The following is a 24,541-nucleotide window of genomic DNA, read 5'->3' on the forward strand; positions in this document are numbered from 1 at the left end:
GAGTGGGGTCGAAGCGTTACTACGCCCTCCTGCATCCCGGTGTGAACAGTAGTCCCAGTGATTATATGGTCAGCTAGTTTTTCATAAACACGTCCTATTTACACCTGAACACACACACATAAACACACACAGGGATTACATGCCTACACGTACACATCAGATTAATGTACACACACACACACACACACACACACACACACACACACACACACACACACACACACACACACACACACACACACACACACACACACACACACACACACACATATATACAGTGTCACTGTGCAAACGTTCCGCACGTGCACTTGTATACATACAGAGAAGATCTGTTTGAGGCGACTGACGGGATGAAGGTAGGCACTGTAGAAGAAGAATTAGGTATTTACTGTGAGTTTTTCACGGTTGGGTTCCACAGGAAGGTGAAAACAAACTAAATGCCAGGTTTGTTCCTTTGGCTCGGAGAGTCCACCTCAAATTCTAACAGCTCTGGGGAAAGATGGTGTTTCTACAGAATGACAGAAAACCTCTGTGTGTGATTTTCATGAATGAAACACAGTTTTGACTCCTGGATAAGAAGTGAAGGTTTTGCACACGAGGCCAATAACTTCACAGAGAGATGATTCCACGTTTTATTTGGTACAGCACAGTACAGTATGTTCACATCAGGATTCGGGATCTGAACACAACAGACGTGTCTGTGTGCCACCTTACACACATTTTGGTTTACTCGTCTAAAGATTTGATGACAAATCTAAAAACTGATAAAGACTCACTGATGTTATCCTCCATGAGCATACACTCTGTAATTGATATCCAGATCGACTTTATTTACTTTGAGCCAGCGAGGTGTATCTTTGTGGCGTCGTCACGCAAAGTCCTCTACTTTCATATTTTGTAGTGTGTATACTCAAGTGTGTGTGTGTGTGTGTGTGTGTGTGTGCGTGTGTGCGTCCATGTGTGTGTGGTTGCTGTTTAAGAGTTTGAATCCTGACCTTTTAAAGGTCATGGTCATAATCATTTTAAAACCTCCATCTCAACACTCTCTTTTTAATTTAATTTTTAATATAATTTCTACTGTTTTCACATCTTATTTTCCCTAAAATTGTGTAATTCCTCAAGTTTTAAGAAGTACATTTCTGCTGATAGGTCTGCATGAAACACAGCAAGGAACTTCCACAAAGATGTCTTTATTAGAAAAATCAGTTTGTGTCTTCATACGCTGTTTGTCAAAATCAAAAGTCATTCCTGCTTGATAAATAACTCATAGCTGCAACTTAACAGCTATTTAAACTAACAAAGCAACACACAGATTGATGATGAACCAAACAATTACATTGTCAGCTCTGTGTCGGTCATTGACAGATCCTGCTGTTCAGAGAATTGGAGAGAGAGTATTTACAGTGAGAAACTTCATTCAGCAAACACTGAATCTCATAAAAGCATGATCTGACGGTGCTGACACCGGTTGCTCTGGAGAAATGGCAAATGTAAACCTGCAAAATTGGGAGGAGATCTTTTGCCGAAAGCAACCAATTCAGTGTCATACTGTAGATCTCACTTTTATTCAGTTTCCTTGCCATGTGTCAGCTACAGATGAGGATATGTTTAAGGTGCACTGGATTCAAATGATTAGCACAGAAGTGACTGAAGACTCCTAAAAGTGCATGAGTGCTGATTATTTTAATCCAGGTTTGTTGCAGTGACTTTTTTACGATTTCTATATTAATCATCAGTTGGAACAGCACAATCATGTCAGTATTGCTGATACTGCGGTTGTGTTGTTGCACAGGGGCATCATCTCTTGCCCTTGCTTGTACTCATATCTGGGATTTTATGCAATACTGTAAGCGTCTGATAAATCAAATACAAATACACTTTACCTTCACAGTTCTCTATGTTGTTAACAAGAGCTTATGGCTGTATTTTAAGGGGTCACTGTATTCGCCTATTATGTAAAAAAACAACATAAAACAGTATTTCACCAGTCTGAAGAACATGTAGTCCTTAAAGATCAAATAAAAGAAATAAAAATGACTACAAACACAGAGAAAAATACCCTAAAAACATAGCAAAAGTCTATGTGTTTGACTTCAGAGAATCCAGCTGCAATCGAAAACACTTGGTTGTTTTGGACTTTGCGTGTCACTCTGAAACCTCTCATGTCACTCTACCTTAACTCTGTGTGCAGTGCTGGCAAATGATTGCAGGAAATGTCAGAATGTGCATTGAGATAATGCTTCCAATTACTAGCCATAAATCAGACAGTATAAATACCTATAGAAACCGCCTTCAGGAGGTGCAGGGTGACACTCAAAGATCCAAAACAATTACACTACCACTGTCTAAATGTGCTTTAGTGTGTGTCCATACACGGTGGGGAATGTTTTCTTTTTGGTCGGGCATTTGCATCGGTGTCCATGCTTCTTTACAAGAGGGGGGGGGTGGGGGTCCTTTGTGGCTCTCTGTTGTATGTCCTTTTTATTCCTGCTCAAAGCAGCTTCCTCTGTTCCTATTGGCTCCTGACGCCTTTACTTCTCCTCCTGAGGGATCTTTTGTGTAGCCTGTTGCTGTTGGCGCCGGCTACGGGAGAAAAGGAAACCAAACTGTTAACATCAGGTAAACGTGAGGGGCCAACAGATTAATTCATGAATGATTTATCTAATATATCATATTCCAATCACTTGTATATAGACTCTTATTGCACTATTTCACTACTTTACTATTCTTGTTTGTATGCACTATGTTATCTGTTTGATTGTGTTGCACTGTGGGAGGAGCCTGTGACCTAAGATTTCATAACTACACCTGTAGCATGTTATTGTTTTGAGACACATATGACAGTATTTCTCACCTTCTGTACATTCCACTTGAGGCTGCTCCCACTGTCCGTCGGGCAGGCAGCGGATGACGGGCAGGTGGCGCTGTGTGTAGCCGGCGTCACACTGGTAGCGGACTATAGAGTCGACGGGGTATCGCTCTCTGCCGCTGCCCATCGGCCGGCCGTGCTCCACCTCAGGAGGGGATCCACACATGGCTGGAAAACAAGACATTGAAAAGGTTATTAAAGGTCCCCTAGTATACTGTTTTTCATCAATATATTATAGGTCTCAGATATATATACAAACATGTCTCTGAATTGTTTGGCTCCAAACACGAAACATATCATTGCAGCATTACCCATAATCCCCTCTGTTTCAGCCCTGTTTCAAAAGTGCGGATTCTCTGTCTGTTGCTTTAGATGAAAAATAAGGAGCCCCTCCCCACGCCCCTCTGAGAGACATTTGGTTAAAAAGAACACAATGGTGCTCTAGGAGGAGATTCAGGTGATAAGGGGGGGGGGGGGGGGGGGGTACCTTGGTTGGTGATTGGCTAATGGTTACACAAGCCAAAAAATCGTTATGACATCATACAGTGGCCAAAATCTGATCAGCTCATTTTCAGACAGGTTTTTATATAAATGGATCAGGACAAAAAGACAGAGAATCTTTATTCCTGAAACTTTCAGAGTCTCTTTCCACAGAGGGGACACATGTTGATGTAGAAGAGACATGAAGAAGAGGGGACACATGTTGATTTAGAAGAGACATGAAGAAGAGGGGACACATGTTGATGTATACAAGACGTGGACAAGTGGATTTTGCATAATAGGTGAACTTTAAGGCAACTAGTAGTAGAAGCTTGTCTTGGTCCAGGTTGGTTGTTCATCATTTATCAATCAAACTGCTCCACATCCTGAACAAATGTTCCTTCTAGAAAGTAACTTCTTGGCCTGATACATATTTAAACCCAGTGAGCCTACCAGGTCCAGTCTTGCAGGTGAAGGGGAGGTGGTAGTTGCACGGCACGTCGTTCCACTGTCCGCCCTCGTGCCAGATCATCACCACACAGTCCTCCTCAGAGTTGAAGTAGTTATCTGGCTGGTTGGGCCTCCAGTTCTCAAAAGACTATGAAAGGAACATAGACGATTAATGGATACATAAACAAAGATGAATAACTTATAGCTGTAAAGAAACCAGACTCACCAGAGGACTGCCGTCTGTCCAGCGGAACTGATTCTGCACGTCTTTGTCGTTCAGTCCAATCCACTGGTAGTCCTGGCCATTGGCTGCATTGCAAAAATAAAAAAACAGATTTAAGCTTTTTAAACCACTTTCACAAGTCCTCCCTCAAAGTAGGAGTACATACCTGGGGTGTGGATTAGCATGTGTGGGAACAGATGGATGCATTGATGATTACATAGTTTCAAGTCCCTCTTAAAGCAGTGTGAAATATCACGACCATCTCTCATCTTTTTTGCATCTTTTCTAACCCTTTTATCTCAGAAAGAATTATAATTTCTTTTTTTAGCGCTCACTCGCCAGTACAGTAGTTCTTGTTACATTGAGTAAAAGAGGGACATGATCATTCAATGGCTTCCCACTTGTAAACCAACTTGTGTAGCATGTATAGCTTTCTTAATAGAGCCCCGCCTGTAACTAATCTATTGCATTAGATATTTAAGATATTTCCTTTAGAATTATATATATATATTGTTTGCAGCTCCAAAAAAAAACAAAAAAACTTAAATCCGTATGACTTGAGTTTGCACATGCTCAAATGCCAAAGATTGCCCTGAACACACAGACACACACTCACACTCACAGAAAAACGCGCATACAGACACACACAGACACACGCTCACAGATACTCACAGTTGACAAACTGCTGCTCGTCCTGGGAGCCGATGCTGACCAGGTGGGCGTTGACCTCCTGGCAGCGCTGCTCGGCCTCAGACCAGGTGTCTCTCTCCGCAAAGTGGAGGTAACAGCTGCCCTTGAACTCCAGCCAGCCCTCAGCACAGCCCTGCACAGCTACACACACACACACACACACACACACACACACACACACACACACACACACACACACACACACACACACACACACACACACACACACACACACACACACACACACAAACATATTTGGTCAGAAGCAGAACATGTGAAATGTCTTGTTATGAAATGTTCTTTTTAGCTAAATGGCATTTGAAACAATATGTTGTTTGTTACGGTAGTTTGGTGACTCACCTGTCGAGCAGTCTGCCCCAGAGAACCCAGCCGGACACTGACAAACGGCGAGCTCCTCCTGCACCGAGCAGGACCCTGAACCGCAGGGGTTTGGATCACAGGGGTCTGAGGAGGTTGAAAAGGTTAAAAGTTAAGTCATTTAGATTTTGTAGTTCTAACTCATCAGCGGTAACAAAAATATCGTCAGTTTATCAAAATGTCTTGCGATGTTGTGGGAGATGCAATGGGACGGCTAGTGCCTGAAGCTGTGGACTTATTTGCATATTTTAAATGGTAGATGCATTTGAGGCACAGACAAAAATTGCCAGAAGTAACCTTGTAGTTTATTTCTAAAGTATTACCTGTTACTTTGAATGGACACCTGGCTTTTGGGTGGACAAATATGTGTATTTCCCAAAATGTTGAACATGCATGTGTGGCAGATTTGTTGGCCTAGTAAAACAGTTTGATCTAAAGACACATACCTTCCACTACTTCAGGCTGCTCCATGACGGAAGGAGTTGCGTAGGGCACTGACGGTGCTGTGGTGGGGCTGGTGTAGGCGGCGTCTGGAGTCACGGCATAAACTGTAGGTTCTGCATGTCTTTCCAGATCCTCTTCCTCGTGTCCTGATTGGTCGGTTCTGGTAGTTTCCTCATAGGTTGTAGTCTGAGAAGATAATTCCTGAGGGACTCCACTTCCGGAGTGATGCATGTTAATGTCGAAGGTGCCACTGAACTCATGATGGCTCCCTGACCCACTGCCTTGCCCGCTGATCTCCACCACTCCTCGGCCATGCTCTGGGTGGCGTATCTGTGGCGCTTCGGTCACTTCCATCATGTTGTTGTCCGTGAGGTAGATGACGTCCCCTGGATGCTGGATAAAGTCCTCGGAGCCGGAGCCGGAGCCGCTGCCTGAGATACCGGATGAAAAGCCGCTGTGGAACCCGGATCCAAACGGACGATATCCAGACACCTCCTGCTCACCGGACAGCTGGACTGTCAGGTCAACGCCACCCTGGTCAACGAATGAGATGCCAGAAAATCCACCGGAGCCTGACCCGGACATACTTCCAGATCCGGAGGCGCTCGACTCCAAGTTAACCCCACTGCTGTCAATGCCTCCCTGGCCCCACTCCTGCTCAGTGGCTCTTGGGGGAGTTGGCCACACCTCCTTCATATTCCCGTCCACCATGATGATCATTGAGTCTCCACTGCTACCACTAATGTCCCCACTTCCGCTGGTAAAACCTGATCCGGAGGACTTGAAGCCAGAGTACTGTCCGTCGAACCCTTCCCCAGATCCAGATCCAGATCCAGATTGACTACCACTTTCTCCGGATGAGACGAAGACGGCGCTTCCTCCTTCTGCCTCCTGCGGACCTCCAGAGGTGGACTCACCCCCGGAGAAGACGTCAGGGTGTCCGCTGAAGAGGACCTGTCCCGAACCGGAGGAATCACCACTGGACCCCGAGGTGCTGGACCCCGAGGTGCTGGACCCCGAGGTGCTGGACCCCGAGCTGCTGGACCCCGAGGCGCTGGACTCCTCTGGGATCTCCCCGCTGGATGAAGGTTCAGCTGATCCAGAGCCAGACACATCAACAGGTTTGGAGGTTGAGATTGGAGGTAGAATTGGACTCACTGGGGGAAACATGAAAACAAATCAAGAGTTCATTAGATACTAGTCTAATGCTGTGTTTAGCTTCATGGTAAAATGCACTTTTTGTCTTACCAGTGGGAGCAACTTGTTGAGTTGTGACGGTTGTCTTGTTGACAAACTCCTCTATTTCGGTAATATTTACACTGGTTTCAGTTTCATTGTAGTGTACAGTGGTGTCAACTAAAATCCAACAAACAAGAGATTCAATTATTAACTACAATATTACTAAACTTCGGAAAAATTTGCTTTTGGACAACGTTTTAGAAATATTAAAACTTTACAACCAAGCCAAGGTAATTACAAGAACTTCATAGAAAGTATTTCAAGCATTTGTCTCACCTGTGGGAACCGAGTGATCAACTTTGACTATGGTCTTGTTTATCACATCCACCGTCAAGAAATCAATCGTCAGATCCATACTGGTTTCATTGTCAACGTGATCAACTGGAATTTCAGCTGAAAAAGACAAAAGGAAAGAAGAAATGCTCAGTATGTAGGATATAGCATTCATATAGATAGATAGATAGATAGATGGATAGATAGATAGATAGGTACTTTATTGGTAACAATTTGGGAAATGTTTGCGATGTACATACGTAAGAGAAATTAAGATACTAGAAATAAACAGTCCAAAATATTTCTGAAATAGAAACAGTTTCATTGTAGTGTACAGTGGTGTCAACTAAAATCCAACAAACAGATTCAATTATTAACTACAATATTACTAAACTTTGGAAAAATGTACTTTTGGACAATGTTTTAGAAATATTAAAACTTTACAACCAAGCCAAGGTAATTACAAGAACTTCATAGAAAGTATTTCAAGCATTTGTCTCACCTGTGGGAACCGAGTGATCAACTTTGACTATAGTCTTGTTTATCACATCCACCGTCAAGAAATCAATCGTCAGATCAATACTGCTTTCATTGTCAACGTGATCAACTGGAATTTCAGCTGAAAAAGACAAAAGGAAAGAAGAAATGCTCAGTATGTAGGATATAGCATTCATATAGATAGATAGATAGATAGATAGATAGATAGATAGATAGATAGATAGATAGATAGATAGATAGATAGATAGATAGATAGATAGATAGATAGATAGATAGGTACTTTATTGGTAACAATTTGGGAAATGTTTGCGATGTACATACGTAAGAGAAATTAAGATACTAGAAATAAACAGTCCAAAATATTTCTGAAATAGAAACAGTTTCATTGTAGTGTACAGTGGTGTCAACTAAAATCCAACAAACAAGAGATTCAATTATTAACTACAATATTACTAAACTTTGGAAAAATGTACTTTTGGACAATGTTTTAGAAATATTTAAACTTTACAACCAAGCCAAGGTAATTACAAGAACTTCATAGAAAGTATTTCAAGCATTTGTCTCACCTGTGGGAACCGAGTGATCAACTTTGACTATGGTCTTGTTTATCACATCCACCGTCAAGAAATCAATCGTCAGATCAATACTGGTTTCATTGTCAACGTGATCAACTGGAATTTCAGCTGAAAAAGACAAAAGGAAAGAAGAAATGCTCAGTATGTAGGATATAGCATTCATATAGATAGATAGATAGATAGATAGATAGATAGGTACTTTATTGGTAACAATTTGGGAAATGTTTGCGATGTACATACGTAAGAGAAATTAAGATACTAGAAATAAACAGTCCAAAATATTTCTGAAATAGAATAGCATTAAAAAATATATATATATACATGAGAAAAATATACATGTGGAAATACAAATTTCCAGTAACAAATATAATGCAGGATATAATGTTGGTGATTTTGTCTGGAAGATGATGGAGCTATTCCTTTCCTTCTAAAATCTACACGTTCCTACCTTTGAAACAATAGGCGTCGTAGCGTGAGTGTTCATCGGGGAATCCTGTCTGGTTGGGGTAGGCGTGGATCATGTGGACGCCGACCTGCCCTCCTCCACAGTGGGACCTGGGGGTTGTGATGGGGAAGCGGACGCTGCGGTCCAACAACCAGCCCGGGCGGCACTTATCCAGCCCCTGGTTCCAGGCGGCATACAGCTGTCCGGTGGTGGCCAGCGTCGTGTTGAGTTTCTGACAGTGTTGCACAGCCTCCTCGTACGAGAAGCTGTCGTAGTCACTGGTGAAGAAGACCTCACCTGGAATAATAATACAGCTTTATTTATATAGCACTTTTCATTCAACACATGCAGTTGATGTGTGGATATAAATTAAAGCTCCTCACCTTTCAGACGTTCCATATAACAAAACACATCGAATTGTTCGCTTGCTGCTCTCAGGCCGTAGGATCTGACTCCGGGGATGTGAGGCAGATTACCGGCACAGTTATCTCTGGGCGACACGATGGGATACCTGAACAGGAAAGAGGATAGGGGGACACTTTAGTACGGCTTTTCGTTTCTGTAACATCCCTCGAGGAATCAGTTTTGTTAATCAGAATCAGAATACCTTTAATCGTCGCACAGAGTTGTTTAGAGTTTTGTATAAACCATATTCAACGAGGGATTTTAAATCCTGGGGTTTTGATTGGTTTCAAATAGTTTATTAATAATAATAATAGATTACATTTGTATAGCGTCTTTCAAGGGACCCAAGGCCGCTTTACATGGTGAACAAACAAACAAACAAAACAAAAGGGGCAAATAATAAAGTAACAAATGAAATAAATAGCAGTAGGAGTGGAAGCAGGGGGACTGTGAAAGGTTAGGGGTCAAAGGCCATGGTGAACAGGTGAGTTTTTTAAATTTATTGAGTCAGGCACAATGAGTTACATTTATACGGTCTATATTTTTCCCTTTTTTTTTGTAGGCGAGGACAAGACCAAAACATATGAGTCATGTTTGCTGGTGACATGTGACATCTGTTACAGGTATCCGTGACATTAGGGTATATTTCGGAGAGTTTAGAGTTGGTGTAATAGATACGGTGGACAACTTTAAGTTGTATAAGATTGAGCTTGGAACAGGAGGTACTATTGTTCACTCTCGCTAATGCGCCATCGCAGACCGCATCATCTATTGCTTGGACTAGCTCATCTTCCCAATCTTGTTTGATTTTACCAAGAGATGTTTCTGTGGGACGGGAGATGGAATTGTAAATTCTTGAAACCAGACCTTTTTCTGTTGTTAGAGTGTCCAGAATTGAGTCAATTATTGAATCCGGAGGGACATTGGGGAAGGAAGGGTTATTTAGTTTAACCCAGTTACGGACCTGGAAGTAGTGAAATAGATGAAAGTCTGGGAGGCTACATTTGTCAGAGAGTTGGCTAAAGCTACCGAAAACATTGTTGATGTAAAAGTCCCTTACTCTGGTTAAACAGGTGAGTTTTTAATGATGACCTGAAGATGTCCAAACAAAACCCAATGTTGAAACAAGAGTAGTATGGTCTTTAAGATGTTATAATCATCCTATCTCATTGTCAGGTTTTAAATTGCAGTAAAAAGCCTAGTCCAGTAACTATTATGTTGGGAAACAGCAAGGATTTTGATGAACTATTCAACAAAAACCTGTAATCATTAAATTCAATGAAAATCAGCCCATTATGGGAAACATGTTGTATATATTGGTTGATCTCTGTTTTCCTTCGCCTCCTGCTCACCTGACAGTCTGGTCTCGCAGCCAGCCGGCGTCACATTGGTGGAGACCTTTCTCGAAGGCCGCCTGCAGCTGCTGGCCGCTGGCGATGACGGCGCCGACGCTCTGACACGCCTGCTGAGCCGCCAGGAAGCTCAGAGTGTACCGACCGGTGATGGGACGATAGTGAAACACCACACCTGGATGAGGAGGGGGAGGGAAGAAAGCAGTTGCAGTCGTTGTTTTTTTTGAGAAAGAAACTAATTTAAAAGCTAAGATAAAAAAACATGAATACCAAAGGTACATGTATAAAAGTTACGGTGCAGTGTGAGACATGATAGGGTAACAAGCTTTTTCCTTCATCAGTACATCAAGTTCAACTTAGTGACACAGATTTGTTTCTTCATTTTATCACTCCCCGTTTCCAAATTAGTCATGTGAATGGTTCATCACACGTTCAAAAGGCCTTTTTGAGATACGTTCAACATTTAAATCTAACTTCTTTCTTAACTTTTATTACTTTAAAAGTAATTATAAAAAGGCAGGAACTTGCAAAGCCAATGCCAATAGGCGCGTTCACATCGCAGTACTTTTCCCACTTTAGTTCTGATATAGTTCTGAAATGTCGCGTTCACACCAAAAAGAGCCGGAACTAAAATTAGTTCATGAGAACCTTTTTGACCCCCTTTTCAGTCCCTGCTAGAGAGCAGGGACTTTCGTGGGAGAAAAAGGTTCCTGTGTCTGATTGGCTGGGCGGAATGCAAACCACGCCCCGTCAAACTCCCAAAAACGTTTGTGAAGCCGCCATTTTATTATCATTATTAGCATTAGCATTAGCCCAGCGCAGAAACGCAGGGAGACTAACTTATGTCAACACAAAATGAAACATTGGAGCGGTGGAGATGAGGAGGTGTCGGCGTTCTGGCCGTTTACTCGGAAGGCTTCAGTAGAAGCTGCTGGGAGTCCCAGCAGCTTCTACTGAAGCCAATCCCTAACTCCGGGGACTTCCGGCCGGGGATTTTAGGCGGCAGTATACGCCGTGAAGTTGTTTGCGGCCTGCCAGTAAACCCAAAGCAGAAGAAGAAAAAGTGATGTCAGCGGCTTCATTTGCCAAATCCTCCCTCAGAGACTTATTCCGGTGTGAACGCGATCTGTACTTAGTTCATGAGAACTAAAGAGTTCTCATGGATTAAGTTCTGATGAACCTTTGTGGGAAAAGTGCTGCGGTGTGAAAGCGCCTAATGGAGAATATTCTCTTGTTTTGGGAAATAGGTGAAGGTGTAACCCTCTCTAAAGGCTACACCTTTGCAGACATGTTCCCTAACAGTTTAAATAATTATTTCAAAGTGTTTTGTCAATCATCAAGGGTCAGGGTTAGGGTTCACATATCTAATCACATAGCCATCTTACCTGTTGGAGCCATGGCAGTATTTACATCTGTCATACTAGGTGGGATGGTTAATACCAACAAGGTGTCAACTCCTCCAGTCTTGGTCTCCTGTGTTCCCGGTGAGGGGGTGAAGCCCGGGTGCGGCCCTGGGGGGGGTGTCATGCGGATAATGTCTGGGAAAGGGGTCGTTCTCACGGGAACAGCATTGGAATCCTCTCCAGCTGAGAATACAAGATTGCATAATGGCTTGATGAAATGGACAGTCAGAAACCCATCATAAAATAGCATTATCTTAAAGGTCCCCTATTGTACTGTTTTACATCCATATATTATAGGTCTCAGATATATACAAAACATGTCTCTGAAGTGTTAGGCTCCAAAAACCAAACAGATCATTGCAGCATTACCCATAATCCCCTCTGTTTCAGCCCTGTTTCAAAAGTGCTGATTCTCTGTCTGTTACTTTAGCTGAAAATAAGGAGCCCCTCCCCACACCCCTCTGAGAGAGATTTGGTTAAAAAGAACTCAATGGTGCTCTAGGAGGAGATTCAGGTGATAAGCTGGGGAGGGGGGGTTACCTTCGCTGCTGATTGGCTAATGGTTACACAAGCCAAAACATCGTTATGACATCATAATGTGGCCAAAATCTGATCAGCTCATTTTCAGACAGGTTTTTATATAAATGGATCAGGACAAAAAGAGAGAGAATCTTTTTTCCTGAAACTTTCAGAATCTCTTTACACAGAGAGGACACATGTTGATGTATACAAGATGTGAAAAAGTGGATTTTGCATAATAGGTAAAGCAACCTCAAAAAAGAAGCTCCTAAACGACACTGAACAGTAGATTTTCTTCTCAATGAAGGACTTACCTTGGAAGCAGACGGCATCGTAGCGAGAGTCTGGGTAGGGGTATCCTGTCTGGTTGGGGAACAGGTAGACGGTTCTCACTCCGATGAGCCCCCCTCCACACTGAGGCCTGGCGATGTTGATGGGGTAGCGAACGCTCCGGTCCCCCAGCCAGCCGGCGTTACACACGTCCATGCCGTCCTTCCAGGCCAGGTAGAGCTCTCCGGTGTTAGCGAGCCGAGCGCCCAGTTTGTTACACTGATCTCCTGCTTCGTAGAAACTAAACTTCTCTACAGACATGGAGTAGAAGACCCTGCCTGGAGGAGAAAGGCATTACAGACATTATTATATGTGTCCTGTTAGTCTGTACAACACTCTCTTACATTTTGGCTACATGGTATGTTTTGGTTATAATTGTGGTTTAAATATTGTACGCCTTCAATTGAAGATCAACTATGTATGGCTGAACACTAGTAGCTTTGAACTGTTGAACATTTGTAACTGTGGTTTCTATCAACGTACCAAATATATTTTCTGTGTCTTCAATAAAACTTTTTAAAAACACTACTACGGTACGTTACAGAGCAGGAGTTCTAGCTCAAGAAACTTTTAACCCTTCACTGTCTCACATTACTTTTCATTAATTATTTAAACGTTTGGTTTGAACAAAATCATTAAATAGGCTAGCAACAAACTTTCTCTCCAACATTTTACAACAATACGTCCCATTAATAATGCCTGTTGCTACCTGTTGTCGCAGTATCAGGGCCTGAAGAGCAGCACATATTACTACTCTGCAGTTGTTGCAGTTGCTACTTTCAGTTTGCAGTTTTAGGGGATTTGGTATTAATTGGAAACAGGTGAAGAAGTGATTGGGAACGGGAGAGGCACGTGTTTTTCTCCCAGGGGAAAAAGGAGATGTCAAACCAATGTTTTTTCGTATGTTTAACTGTGGAAACCTGAGGAAAATAAACTGGAGAAACATAATTCGTGTTGATGACAGTACCTGAAAGCTTCTCAGCAAAACAGTACACGTCGTAGGTCTCGTTGACATCTCTCACGCCATAGGTTCTCACGCCTGGGAATTCCTCCTTGTCTCCAAAGCAATGCTCTCTGGGCTCACGGATCGGATACCTTCAGATGTAAAGAGAGATTTCAGTCAGACTTTGTTTTTAAGTTATTTGTTTTTATATTATCCTGGAACATTGAATTGATTGGACTGGCTGATCCGACCGCCTCTCTTAAAAGGAGAGCATACAAACTAAAGGGGTCAGTCAGTTGCATATGGAGTGGTTGTAAACCAGTTGTACATTGCCTAACCCTAACCCTAACCCAATCAGTCAACCAGGCCCATGCAACAATTCACCACAGTCTACATGGTTTGGTGAGTCAGTAACTTTAGATTTCCGGTAAGTGGGACTGTGTTTGTTTGAGGGTGAACTGATCCTTATAAGCGGTTTAGAATTGTGTTATGATATTAGGGTCATGCAGAGTCAGATCGCTATCCCTTTAAGAGAGAGAGAGAGAGGGGGGTGTCGTGTGTGTGCATGGTAGAGCGAGCGAGAGTGAGCGGTGGTATGTGTTTTGAAGTGAACCAAACAGCAGCAAAACAGGTCTATCAATTGCTTCAAAGTTAGATCTGTCACAAAGACCTTAATAAATGCAACGGCCTCCCAAAGAAGAGCTCGCCTGTCTGCCTTATTGAAAAGTGGATTATTGAACCCGAAGTTTGTTGCTTCGGCCCTGGAAGACTGCAGAGAGTCATCCCCTGATTTCCTCGACTACGGTCTGGGAGCCGAAAGGAACGTTTAACAATCTGATGTTGGATAGATGGATGGACAGTACCTGACAGTCTGATCAGAGAGCCATCCAGCATCACACTGGTGGTATCCGTCATCGTAAGCCGCCTGCAGCTGGGCGGGGGTGGCGATGGTGGCGCTGTTCTGGAGGCAGGCGGCCTTCGCCTTCTCGTATGTCAGGGTGTAGCGGGTGGTGATGGCCCGGTAGTGGAACACAATACCTGTAGGACACGGAAAGTGAGTGAAGAGAGAACACTTTGAAATCAATATTCCAATGTGATAAGCAATTTTCTATGAGCTTTATCAGACAGTGGGCTTGTTAAGACCGTCATGTGGTATACAAATTGGTTTACAGACGTTTCTGAAGAGGCTTAATCCTGCAGAATTTGATAAGGTCTTGATATTCTCCTCTTCTGACAGAAGTTTTTTCACAGTGGACATGTATGAGAGCATAGTTGTCGAGTAATGTATAAAAAAATTTGGGCAATACTTGGGTTTTTCTGCAAAAAATGTGTCTTAAAGGATGAATAGGAAGTCAATCTTGCCAATTCAAAATATAAGAACAACACATAGTCCTAAAAATAAATATAGGTACAAATGCATTTATGATGTAACAAAAAAGCTTCCCTATTATGTTTAGTTTGCTGTTTTTCACTCATCATGTCAATATTCAGGTCATATGGTTGCCTTCACTAGGCTGTTAGTACTATAGTGAGGCCACACCTAGTTTTCAGGTGGTTTTGATGTTGGCTTTTAAATGTTTTGCCACTATATATTTAATAATATGTCCTTCCTTGCTGTTACATGTTCTAATATTGAGTGATTAGATGGCCTTCCTCCTGTCAGCCCAACACATGCTTGATCTACAGTTGAGTATACAATGCAACCAGTCTTCTGATTTGCTGTTGTTTACTTACTGTTTGAACTTTTCTTTTGAGGTGTAAAATGATTTTTTTTAAATTGTAGTTTGAAATTACCTTTGAGAGAGGATTGCTGGCGCTAAGTTGTTGTCTGTACTGTTAGCGGGTTGACTAGCATTTGGTGATAATGACGTTAATAATATCGTAGTGAACAACAACACGTACCCTGAACCTGAATGTCCACAGAGTCGTAGTTGTCCTCGATGCCGTGCAGCACCTCGCAGCGGTACGTTCCCGAGTCTTTGGACCGCAGCTCTGTGATCTCCATGGTGGCGTCGGTGGCCACCAGCGGGTAGTTGATCATCGTCACTCTGTCCAGATACTCCGTCTCCACCTGGACTTTCCCCTCGGACGCCACCAGGATCGTGGTGACTTTCTCCTTGGAGACATAGCTCCATTTGATGCGGTGTGAGAGCAGGGTCACGGCGCGGACCCCGGGGTCATTCACTGTGTTGTCCTGGAAGTAACAGGGTACGACCACCTTGCTGCCCAGCAGAGGACGCAGAGGCATCTCCAAGGGGATGCTGACACGCATCGTGCCGTCCATGTCTACGGATGAGATCATTTTTTAGTCTTTATTAGTATTTTGTTTATACTCGTTTTATTTTCATTTTTTTAAACATTCACACATAACTTAACATACACCCACATACATACTCAAATGTGTGCAGAATAGTTACTGCACATATACAATAACAATAATCTCACCTTAATCATGTGGCAAGATATCTATGTAATATAGCGTATATACCAATTACTTAAATACAAGCACCGAGAGAAAATTAATAAGAAGAATAAATTATAATCATAATGTCCTGAGGTGTGGCTTCATTACCATGAGAAACATCAAATAGAAGGGAAATAAATATAAATAAACATATATATATATAGTACTAATAATAATAACAAATAAATGGGGGGGGCCATATATTGCTGTCTCTTTTTTTCATTTGTTAGTCTTTTAATTTGCTTATGAGGATACTAATATACAGTACAGAAAGTATTGGGTTGTGCGCAAGGAAATGTGTACAAGAAGGAGCTGGCTTATCGAGGGTTAAACGTGATCTACCAAATGAGCAACTGCTGATCCATAACACATTTTAAAGGACCACTTGCTTTGACTTTGCTCTAACATTGCTCGTGACTTTTTCTGGTAATATTGCTGGTAAATTAGTTTGAAAATAACTTGGAAAAAAAGGGTTGAAATGAGGCAAACCCATTTTAAACCGTAGGTCGAACAGGAAATAAACAGATTCAAAATGTGACTTTTTCTGACGTCAGCAGCATACTTCATCAAATTGTAATCAAATGGTAGATTTCACAGATTTAAATAAATAGCTGACATTTTATAATACAGTTTTATGTACATTTCTAATCTTCTTCAAATCAAGTTCCCAAAACTCTAGAGTTAGACATTGATGATATAGATAAGGATAGTAATCTAAGGATCTAATAAAACATCACTTACCGTCATGGTTTTCAAGCTGTAACGCTACAGTTGCCGAGATGAAGGGCAAGGACACACACAGCAGAAGCAGGGGGGTCATCGTTACCTGAAAAATACCAACATTTGACGACACATGAGTCACATTTGCACAGAGAACATAATTATTCAGACCTTCAGAGCTCGAATGTACTCAAAGCCATTCAAAGCCAGTTTGTTTGACATTTGACCTTTTTGGATCACTTACAGAGTGATTGGCTTGATTTGCAGAAATGGAAGACTAAACAGAGTATATTAAGGGAATTAAAACTAATGCAACCTTTTCTAACTTCTCTTTACCAGAAAGGCTGCACTGAGTGAGCAGTGAAGTTAGTGTTGTGTTGGGGTGGGTTCATCCTAATTTCCTCTGCCCCTGAATGCCACTGTGTGTTTTTTCCCCCCTAACTCATATTCCATTTTGTCTGACATACTCAATGCGTTTGGTTATTACGTCAGACACATTGGCTAAAATGGAAAGCGGATGTCATGACTCTGTAGTATCGTTTGGAAATGCTTTACATGCTCACTGAGGAATGAAAGCCCCTCTGTTACAGCCAACTTTCTTTAGTCATACAACTCAGTTTAAGCTGAGTCATTCATTTCAAATGCCTTTCCATTTCTTCAAAACCAATGAAGAAACACATTTTAAATTAGGCTTTTTTTCCAACCTCATTCTTTGTGTCTTTGTTTGTATTAACCCATCACTGTACCCTGTGTGCCAGGGCAGGTTTGCCTTCAGAGGCTCAGTCACTGGTACATTTTTATATACAAAGCCATGTTAGGGAAACTTCCATCCTTCCATCCCTGATCTCACGGCGAATTGTAAGTGGCTACTGCCTAGGGCTGCTCAATTATGGCAAAAATCATAATCTCGTTTTATTTGGGTCAATAATTGTAATTGCGATTATTAAATGTGATTATTCATTGACTTTGAAAACATCCATTTATTGCAGAAAAAAAATGTGAACAGTATGTTTTTAACAGTTGATTACCCTGAACTTTAAGTATAATTCAAATGAAAAACCCCCCCAAAAAAAACATTATTTAAAAAAAAGAAAAAAGTAATAATAAATCGTTTTTTTCCGATTACATTGTTTTTGTAATCGTTGCAAGCCATAATCGTAATCGCGATTAAAATACGATTAATTGAGCAGCCCTACTACTGCCTGAGATCGCATGCTGTGGTTTTATTAAATGTGCCAACTGCTAGGACTGTCTTAGGGAAGATAGCTGTTAGATGCACAGCTCCTCTGTCTTGGAACGGTCTGCAAATTAAATGGAAACTGAGCAATCTGGTGCCACTAAATGTTTTTAAAGCTCGGTTGGATGCCACTCAATCGGAAGCTGTTGGTACCTGTTCATGTGGATAGTTATGTAAATTGTAATCCCTGTAATGATGCTGTAAGATGTCCTTTTTGTTGTTCTGTTGTTTTATGTTTCATGTGGAACCTACTTGAGCAGGTCTCCCTTGAAAAAGAGATCAATGATCTCAATGGGATTCACCTGGATAAATAAAGGTTTGAAATTAAATGAAGTTTGTCTGTTTGCATAAAGTGTCTTTTTGGTTGTAAACTAGAAAAACAATACATCGTCTTGCCAACATCAGTTTATCTTGCGATCCAATGAGCCATGCACATTTCCCACAAGAAATCTAATATAAAGTTCAAATGTTTATGTCCTTTTATTCAATTCTTGTCAAGCTATGGGAGAAGCATGGTTGATGAAAAATTGGGTTGGTCCACTACTGTACTGTACGGTACTGTACTGCAGACTCAAATCTTCTTAATTTGCCCTTTTTTGCTTTGTCTGTCTTTGTTGATCTTCTGAATGTTTTCATCTACTGCCAACAGGAGGTGGGAATATAGGATCTTTAGGGAAATGTTGATAGATTGACATGATAAGTTTGCACATTCGTGTTCCCGTCAGGATGAATTCAAACAACTTTGATGACCCTGTTTCATGACTAAATTCCTGCCAAACTGACGACATCCCCACTACATCCTTATGGTAATTATTGCAAGCGAAACTAAGATGGTGAACATCTTAAAGCATAACAGTTGCTAATCTTCAGTTTGTTGTCATTGCTGACATTACTATCTAGCTCAAAGCTCCACCGACTGCACAACATTTTTGTCTTGCTTCTCCGTTTTTAATTCTTTTTTCATTTCATCTATTTATACGGTCACTAGGTCATGTTTGAGCATAAATATCATTCAATATCCTGAACTTCAGTCTAAAAGCATGGCCTCCGCTATCACAAACCCTCATCTGTGAAACCCTGATTACCGCTTGCTTTTTTTCCTCAGTTTTCCGTTACTGCACGGTGCAGCGCAGTCCAAGAGTACCAAACCGTTCAGAGTCCCAACTGAACCCTCATTGTGCTGTGTTCACGAGCCTCAAACTGCCACACAGAAACATTTACAACCAATAAAACCTGGAGCCAAGAGTCACAAAGCGTTTGCAGTAGCTGACGGTTGAGATCATGGCAAAAAGGCTAAAAGAGAAATTCATTGACCTTTTGAATTCTATGACTCGGCATTAAAAACAAGATCATATGTATTCAATGTAACACATCTGCAGACATTACTGTATATGTATGCATACTACAACCTGAAGAAGTTTGTGTGTGTGTGTGTGTGTGTGTGTGAGAAAGAGTGTGTGTGTGCTGCTAGCATTCTCAGAGTTCCACAGTTCCCGTACAGTAAGACTAATATTTGCCCCGTTGTCTCAGATTGGTCTGAGAGGGAATGTTTGCTTAGTTTGAGAGGAAACACAAAATACCTCACAGCATATGTAGACATACAGACACCCTGAAGTAGTCACTCACTGTTATATATTTCATTATAGGATGTGCCGACCACCTCAGGAACATCTTTACAATGACTTAATGTAACTGATGTTGTGTTATTTTTAGGTATTACTATTTTACTTTTATAACTTATTTTGGTTTATTCCTTTGTATTGGACTATTCTATTTTTTCAACAGATCACTTTCCATCAAGAACCTCCCATGCAGTGAGGTAGAAGTGTACTTCAGGGTGTGTCAGTACAACATGGCGTCACTGATGGGTGTGGTTACAAATGTTCTGGATACATCTAATCAAACCCATCATGTTCGTAAAACCAACCGAACTCACTCCAAACTCAGTAAAGCTTGGTCAAACGCTATGACACTCTACCCTGTGGGGGCAGTTTTGGACGTACAGTTTCCCATAAGGCGCGTTCACGCCAAGTACTTTTCCCACAAAGGTTCCTGAGAACTAGGATTTAGTTGTGTTCACACCAAAAAGTCCCAGGAACTAAATTAGTTCTAGAGAACCTTTTTTACCCACTTTTCAGTCCCTGCTAGAGAGCAGGGACTTTCGTGGGAGAAAAAGGTTCCTGTGTCTGATTGGCTGGGCGGAATGCAAACCACGCCCCGTCAAACTCCCAAAAACTTTTGTGAAACCGCCATTTTATTAGCATTAGCATTAACCCAGCGCAGAAACGCAGACAGACACATCCACCCCCAGGAACTAATTTCCGGTGTGAACGCGATCTGTTCATGTTCGATCTGTTCATGAGAACTAAAGAGTTCTCAGGAAACTTTGTGGGAAAAGTACTTGGTGTGAATTGTGTGAAATGTATTTTTACATGTGATGGGCTTCGGATTAAAACAAAACACAAAACTAGAGGTTTAACACATTTTTAAGTTTACTTACGCAACAAAAACACTTGGTTCATAACTGCTGTTAGTTAATTGCAGAAGTCGCCTGACAAAAGCAAGGTAAAATAAGTGACTTTTGGTGAATGTATTTTCAGTTTGACCCATCCGTACTCTTCCTGCAAACCTGAGCGGATTTTCTTTCTGTGTATAAACGTCTATTCATCCAAAAAGGATACGGATTGGATGACAGGACGACGGGCACTGATCAGGCGTCAGTATTGGAGTCAGAAGATAGACTTGGTTGGTTTTTAGTCGGGTATTATACTACTAATTTGCTACTTGTTAAGAAAAGTATGCACCTAAAGTTAGTGATAATGAGTTTCAAGGACGGGTAAATAAGGAATCCTTTCTGTTCTGTATTCGTCACTCTGGTTGTACTTTTGCCCTATCTTCTTTTACATGGAATTACACCGCGTTATATCAGAGTCAAGATGGGCCACCGGGGGAGTTTATATAAAACAGTGAACGTCACTCTCACAATGTATTAAGAAAAAACCCCTCAGAGCGAGCGTACCACAATCCGATAATTGAGCAGACTCTTTAAATGCATCATTTAAACTTTGGCCACTTATGTGCACTAGCATTCGTGAGCCAGCCACAGCAGGCCAGGTACATCTCAACTCAACTGAGAGGATGCAGTCAGACCAGGCTTTTCAGTCTGGTATTAAGTAACACTTGCCAACAAAAGTCATGGTTGTCTATCTAAAGCTTCCTGCTCTGTATTAGTTCTTCTGGTTGTATTTCTTCCTAAAAACAATGAGTCATATGTCCTTTTACATCCACTTATTATCTCTGGAATAGGCGGTAGTTTTGGACGAGTCGTGCACAGCATGTCCATTCAGGCTTGTTGCGTTTATCAAGACTGTTCCTAGGTAACGTACAGTTTCCCCTACAGTTATTGAAAGAAAACGTACGTAGGTTTACTTAGTGTTTAGTTTCACTTACAAACTGTCACTGCTTTCTGTTCTGTATTCGTCGTTGTGGTTGCCTAAAAATACTATGTTCTCTTACATGGAATGACTATGCCTTATGTCAGAGTTGAGGAAATTGCACTCTCATGATGTATTAACTCAGAGTACGCCAGGAGAAAAACTCAAATACTTGCCAAAAAAAGTCTCCAAAAGCTTTAGAGTTTCATGTTTCTTTTTAGATCAAGTGATAATCGTCATCCATAGAGGATATCTAGTAGTACATTATTAATGCTTTCTGTTCTGTAGCAATCATTCTGGTTGTACTTCTGACTCAAAACAACGTGTCATATGTTCTTTTACATAACATTATTATTTCTGGTCGGCGGTACTGTTGGACGTGTCGTGCACTGGTTCTGGTTCTGGTTGCCTACAAACAATGAGTACTATTTTATTTGACATGGAATTACAATGCCTTATGTCAGAGTCGAGGAAACTGCGCTCTCATGATGTATTAACATGGAGAACGCCGGGAAAAAAACCTCTCCCCAGTCCCCACATCTCGGAGCGAGCCAACCAGAACTGAGCAGACACTCTTTGAATGCACCATTTAAACCAGGGGTGTCCAAACTGTGCCCTCAGCAATTTCAAAAAGTAAAATGGAATATGGCTCACAAATGAAACTTGTGCTTGTCTTATATCGTACATTTTCTAACATATCTTAGTTGATAAGAAAAAAGCCCAATGAGTTATTTAGATAACAAGCGTGAAATAGACCCTTCCTATTTCTCCTTATGATAATCAATCTGAGGTTTCTGTGTTAAGGGATGAGCTGCCAACACTCACATCATTTACCTACATTTGATTGAGCTAACTTATAACTGAACTTATGAGGCGATATACCTCTAGTGAGCGGCCCAGCCCTTCGTATATTTCTCTGTATGTGGCCCTCGGTGAAAAAAGTTTGGACACCCCTGATTTAAACTGAGGCCACTTCATAACGTGTACGAGGCATTCAGGAGCGAGGTAAAGCCAAGCAGCCCTCTCCCTCTCACAGTGAGTCCATTCAGTCTGTGGGGTGGTTGCAAACGCCCCCGTTCGGCCGCTGTGGTATGTTCCGCTCCAGCTGAGGTGGGGGTGGGGGGGGGGCAATAAGGCCTTGGTCTGTTCCTGCAATGGACTGGGGGGGTGCAGCCCTGCCAAGGTAAACACAAGGCGGGCATCCAGGGCAGCCTCACCACCTCCTCCCCCCCCCCCCCTCAACCCTCCAGAGCCCCTCAGCAGGAGAACAGAGTTGACATTGATACACACACACACACACAGGAACACAGACCTACACTCATAGATTACCGTGGGGATGTGTGAGAGCGCACGTCCAAAGCCCCTGGTGTAGAAAACGCATCGGAGTGTGTGTACATATGTCGCTATTGACACATACTGTAAGGCCTGTGTTTGAGAACACACACCCACACACACTCTTGTACAGTTACGTGGGGGAACATTTCATATTGGCAGGTGCTTATGAGTGCATTAGTACAAGACTGCATACAAAGATGTGCTTCAGCAACATGTGCACATCAGCCTAATGTGTCATATATGAGACGACACACACTTGACTGTATAACAGATACCTCTACATGTAAAGTGTAAAGATATTTGCTTTAACTCGGTGTTCGACAATTCTCCTTTTCAACGTCTGAAAATTACTATTCTCCACATGCGCTCCAACAGCCCAATGTTACCATAGCAACAGTCACTCTTGACAGTAGTTTCCCATAATGCAAAAATAAATCCCCACAATGAAACCCAGTGTTCTACCTGTCACATGCTAAATTCACTATTTCATCTTGAAGAAACATTTCCTTTGCGTTCCCCATCTTTTCATTTCAAACTTGAAGTGTAGCTTGTTTGAAACTAGTTGACAGTGTCTTTTCCACAGTACCAATCAGAAACACTGAGCCAGGCTGAAGTGTCTGGAATAACTAACGTTTTGTGTGGGCTTTTGCACATTTCAGTATCTCTTTCCACAAACTATTTGTCAGTACCAATCACATCTGATCCCACTAACGGTGGCATTAGAAATAGGAAATATGAATATAAGACGAAGAAGTAGAAAAATGTATCTCTGCTACACAAAATAGTTTTCCTTTCCTTTCCTCTAGTCTTTGCTGGTTTGGTTGTGAATTACTGGGCAATTTCATATTTTCAACCCTCTATAAATAACTAAATGACTCTTTAAGTAAAGCTGTTAAAATGGTTATACACCAGACAACTCAGACACTTTATGTGATTTCATACATGCCACTCTCATGGTCTCCCTAGTGCAAACTCACTAGTACATACATACGTCTAAATAATTCATCTTCTACATAGAATTATACACATTTTCTGCCGTTAAACTCTTATTTTTGCCACAATACACTATAAATCACAGTGACATGAAATTAACATAACAAATAAACCATCAAGAGTGACCCAGCAGCACATCACTAAAGTCAACTCGGCAAAACTCAGAAACCAAACCAAACCAAACCAGCACAGCATCATGAGCACAGGAGCTAACTTTGCAATATCCATGCATCTTTATCATTAACATCCCGACTTCAGAACTGCTTAATATAAAATAAACAAACTTCAGCCAAAAACATCTCTGCTTTGACACCTGAGTACAGCACCTCTAACAATACCTGTCCCCCAATCAGAGGATGAAGAAGTGTCACAGTGTCAAAACCTTCACAGTATTCCTTGTTAGGGACTCCGGAGGTGAGTTGGAAAACGTACCGTTGATGTTCCAAAGCTCCCAGCGACTCCAGGGCCTCTTGCTCCTGCCTGAGTAAGAGAGCAGAAAGAAGCTTTATTCAAACTACAGCGCACATTTAGATGTTGGAAAGAGAGAGGGAGGGAGATAAAGAGAGAGAGAGGGAGGGAGAGGGAGAGAGAGAGACCCTGCCTGTTGGTGAGGTCACACACAGCCTTCACTATCAAACCTGAAGATACAACTTTAAAATAAAGGAAGGACTCTCGTTGCTCCTGGATAATGTCGGATCATGTATCTTGTATTTATTTATGAAGCATTTTACATAAGCTCCCCCTGTCTTTAAACCCTGCTTCCTTGGAGTATTTGTATATACGCTTTATTAAGATATGTTTTTGGAATGATTTAGTATCAATTCACGAGTTTTTGTGTAATA

At 41.7% G+C, this 24,541-nt stretch overlaps 1 protein-coding gene across 1 annotated transcript; it reads right to left on the reverse strand.

Moving 5' to 3' along the window:
* Positions 1-626: 626 nt before the first annotated feature.
* acanb (aggrecan b) lies at positions 627-24,196 on the reverse strand. The gene is made up of 21 exons (XM_079685110.1): positions 24,132-24,196; positions 16,722-16,806; positions 15,419-15,802; positions 14,380-14,554; positions 13,541-13,668; positions 12,558-12,851; positions 11,707-11,907; positions 10,322-10,496; positions 8,948-9,075; positions 8,568-8,861; positions 8,111-8,227; positions 7,549-7,665; positions 7,050-7,166; positions 6,783-6,890; positions 5,537-6,691; positions 5,073-5,177; positions 4,695-4,853; positions 4,026-4,108; positions 3,803-3,947; positions 2,855-3,037; positions 627-2,583 (listed from the first exon to the last, which is right to left on the reverse strand). The coding sequence occupies exons 2-21, from the start codon at positions 16,798-16,800 to the stop codon at positions 2,513-2,515; spliced, it is 4,218 nt and encodes a 1,405-aa protein (XP_079541236.1). The 5' UTR covers positions 16,801-16,806; positions 24,132-24,196; the 3' UTR covers positions 627-2,512.
* Between the last annotated feature and the right edge of the window lie 345 nt (positions 24,197-24,541).

The sequence above is a fragment of the Notothenia rossii genome (assembly GCF_949606895.1).
Source record: "Notothenia rossii genome assembly, chromosome: 5".
In the NCBI taxonomy this organism is placed as follows: domain Eukaryota; kingdom Metazoa; phylum Chordata; class Actinopteri; order Perciformes; family Nototheniidae; genus Notothenia; species Notothenia rossii.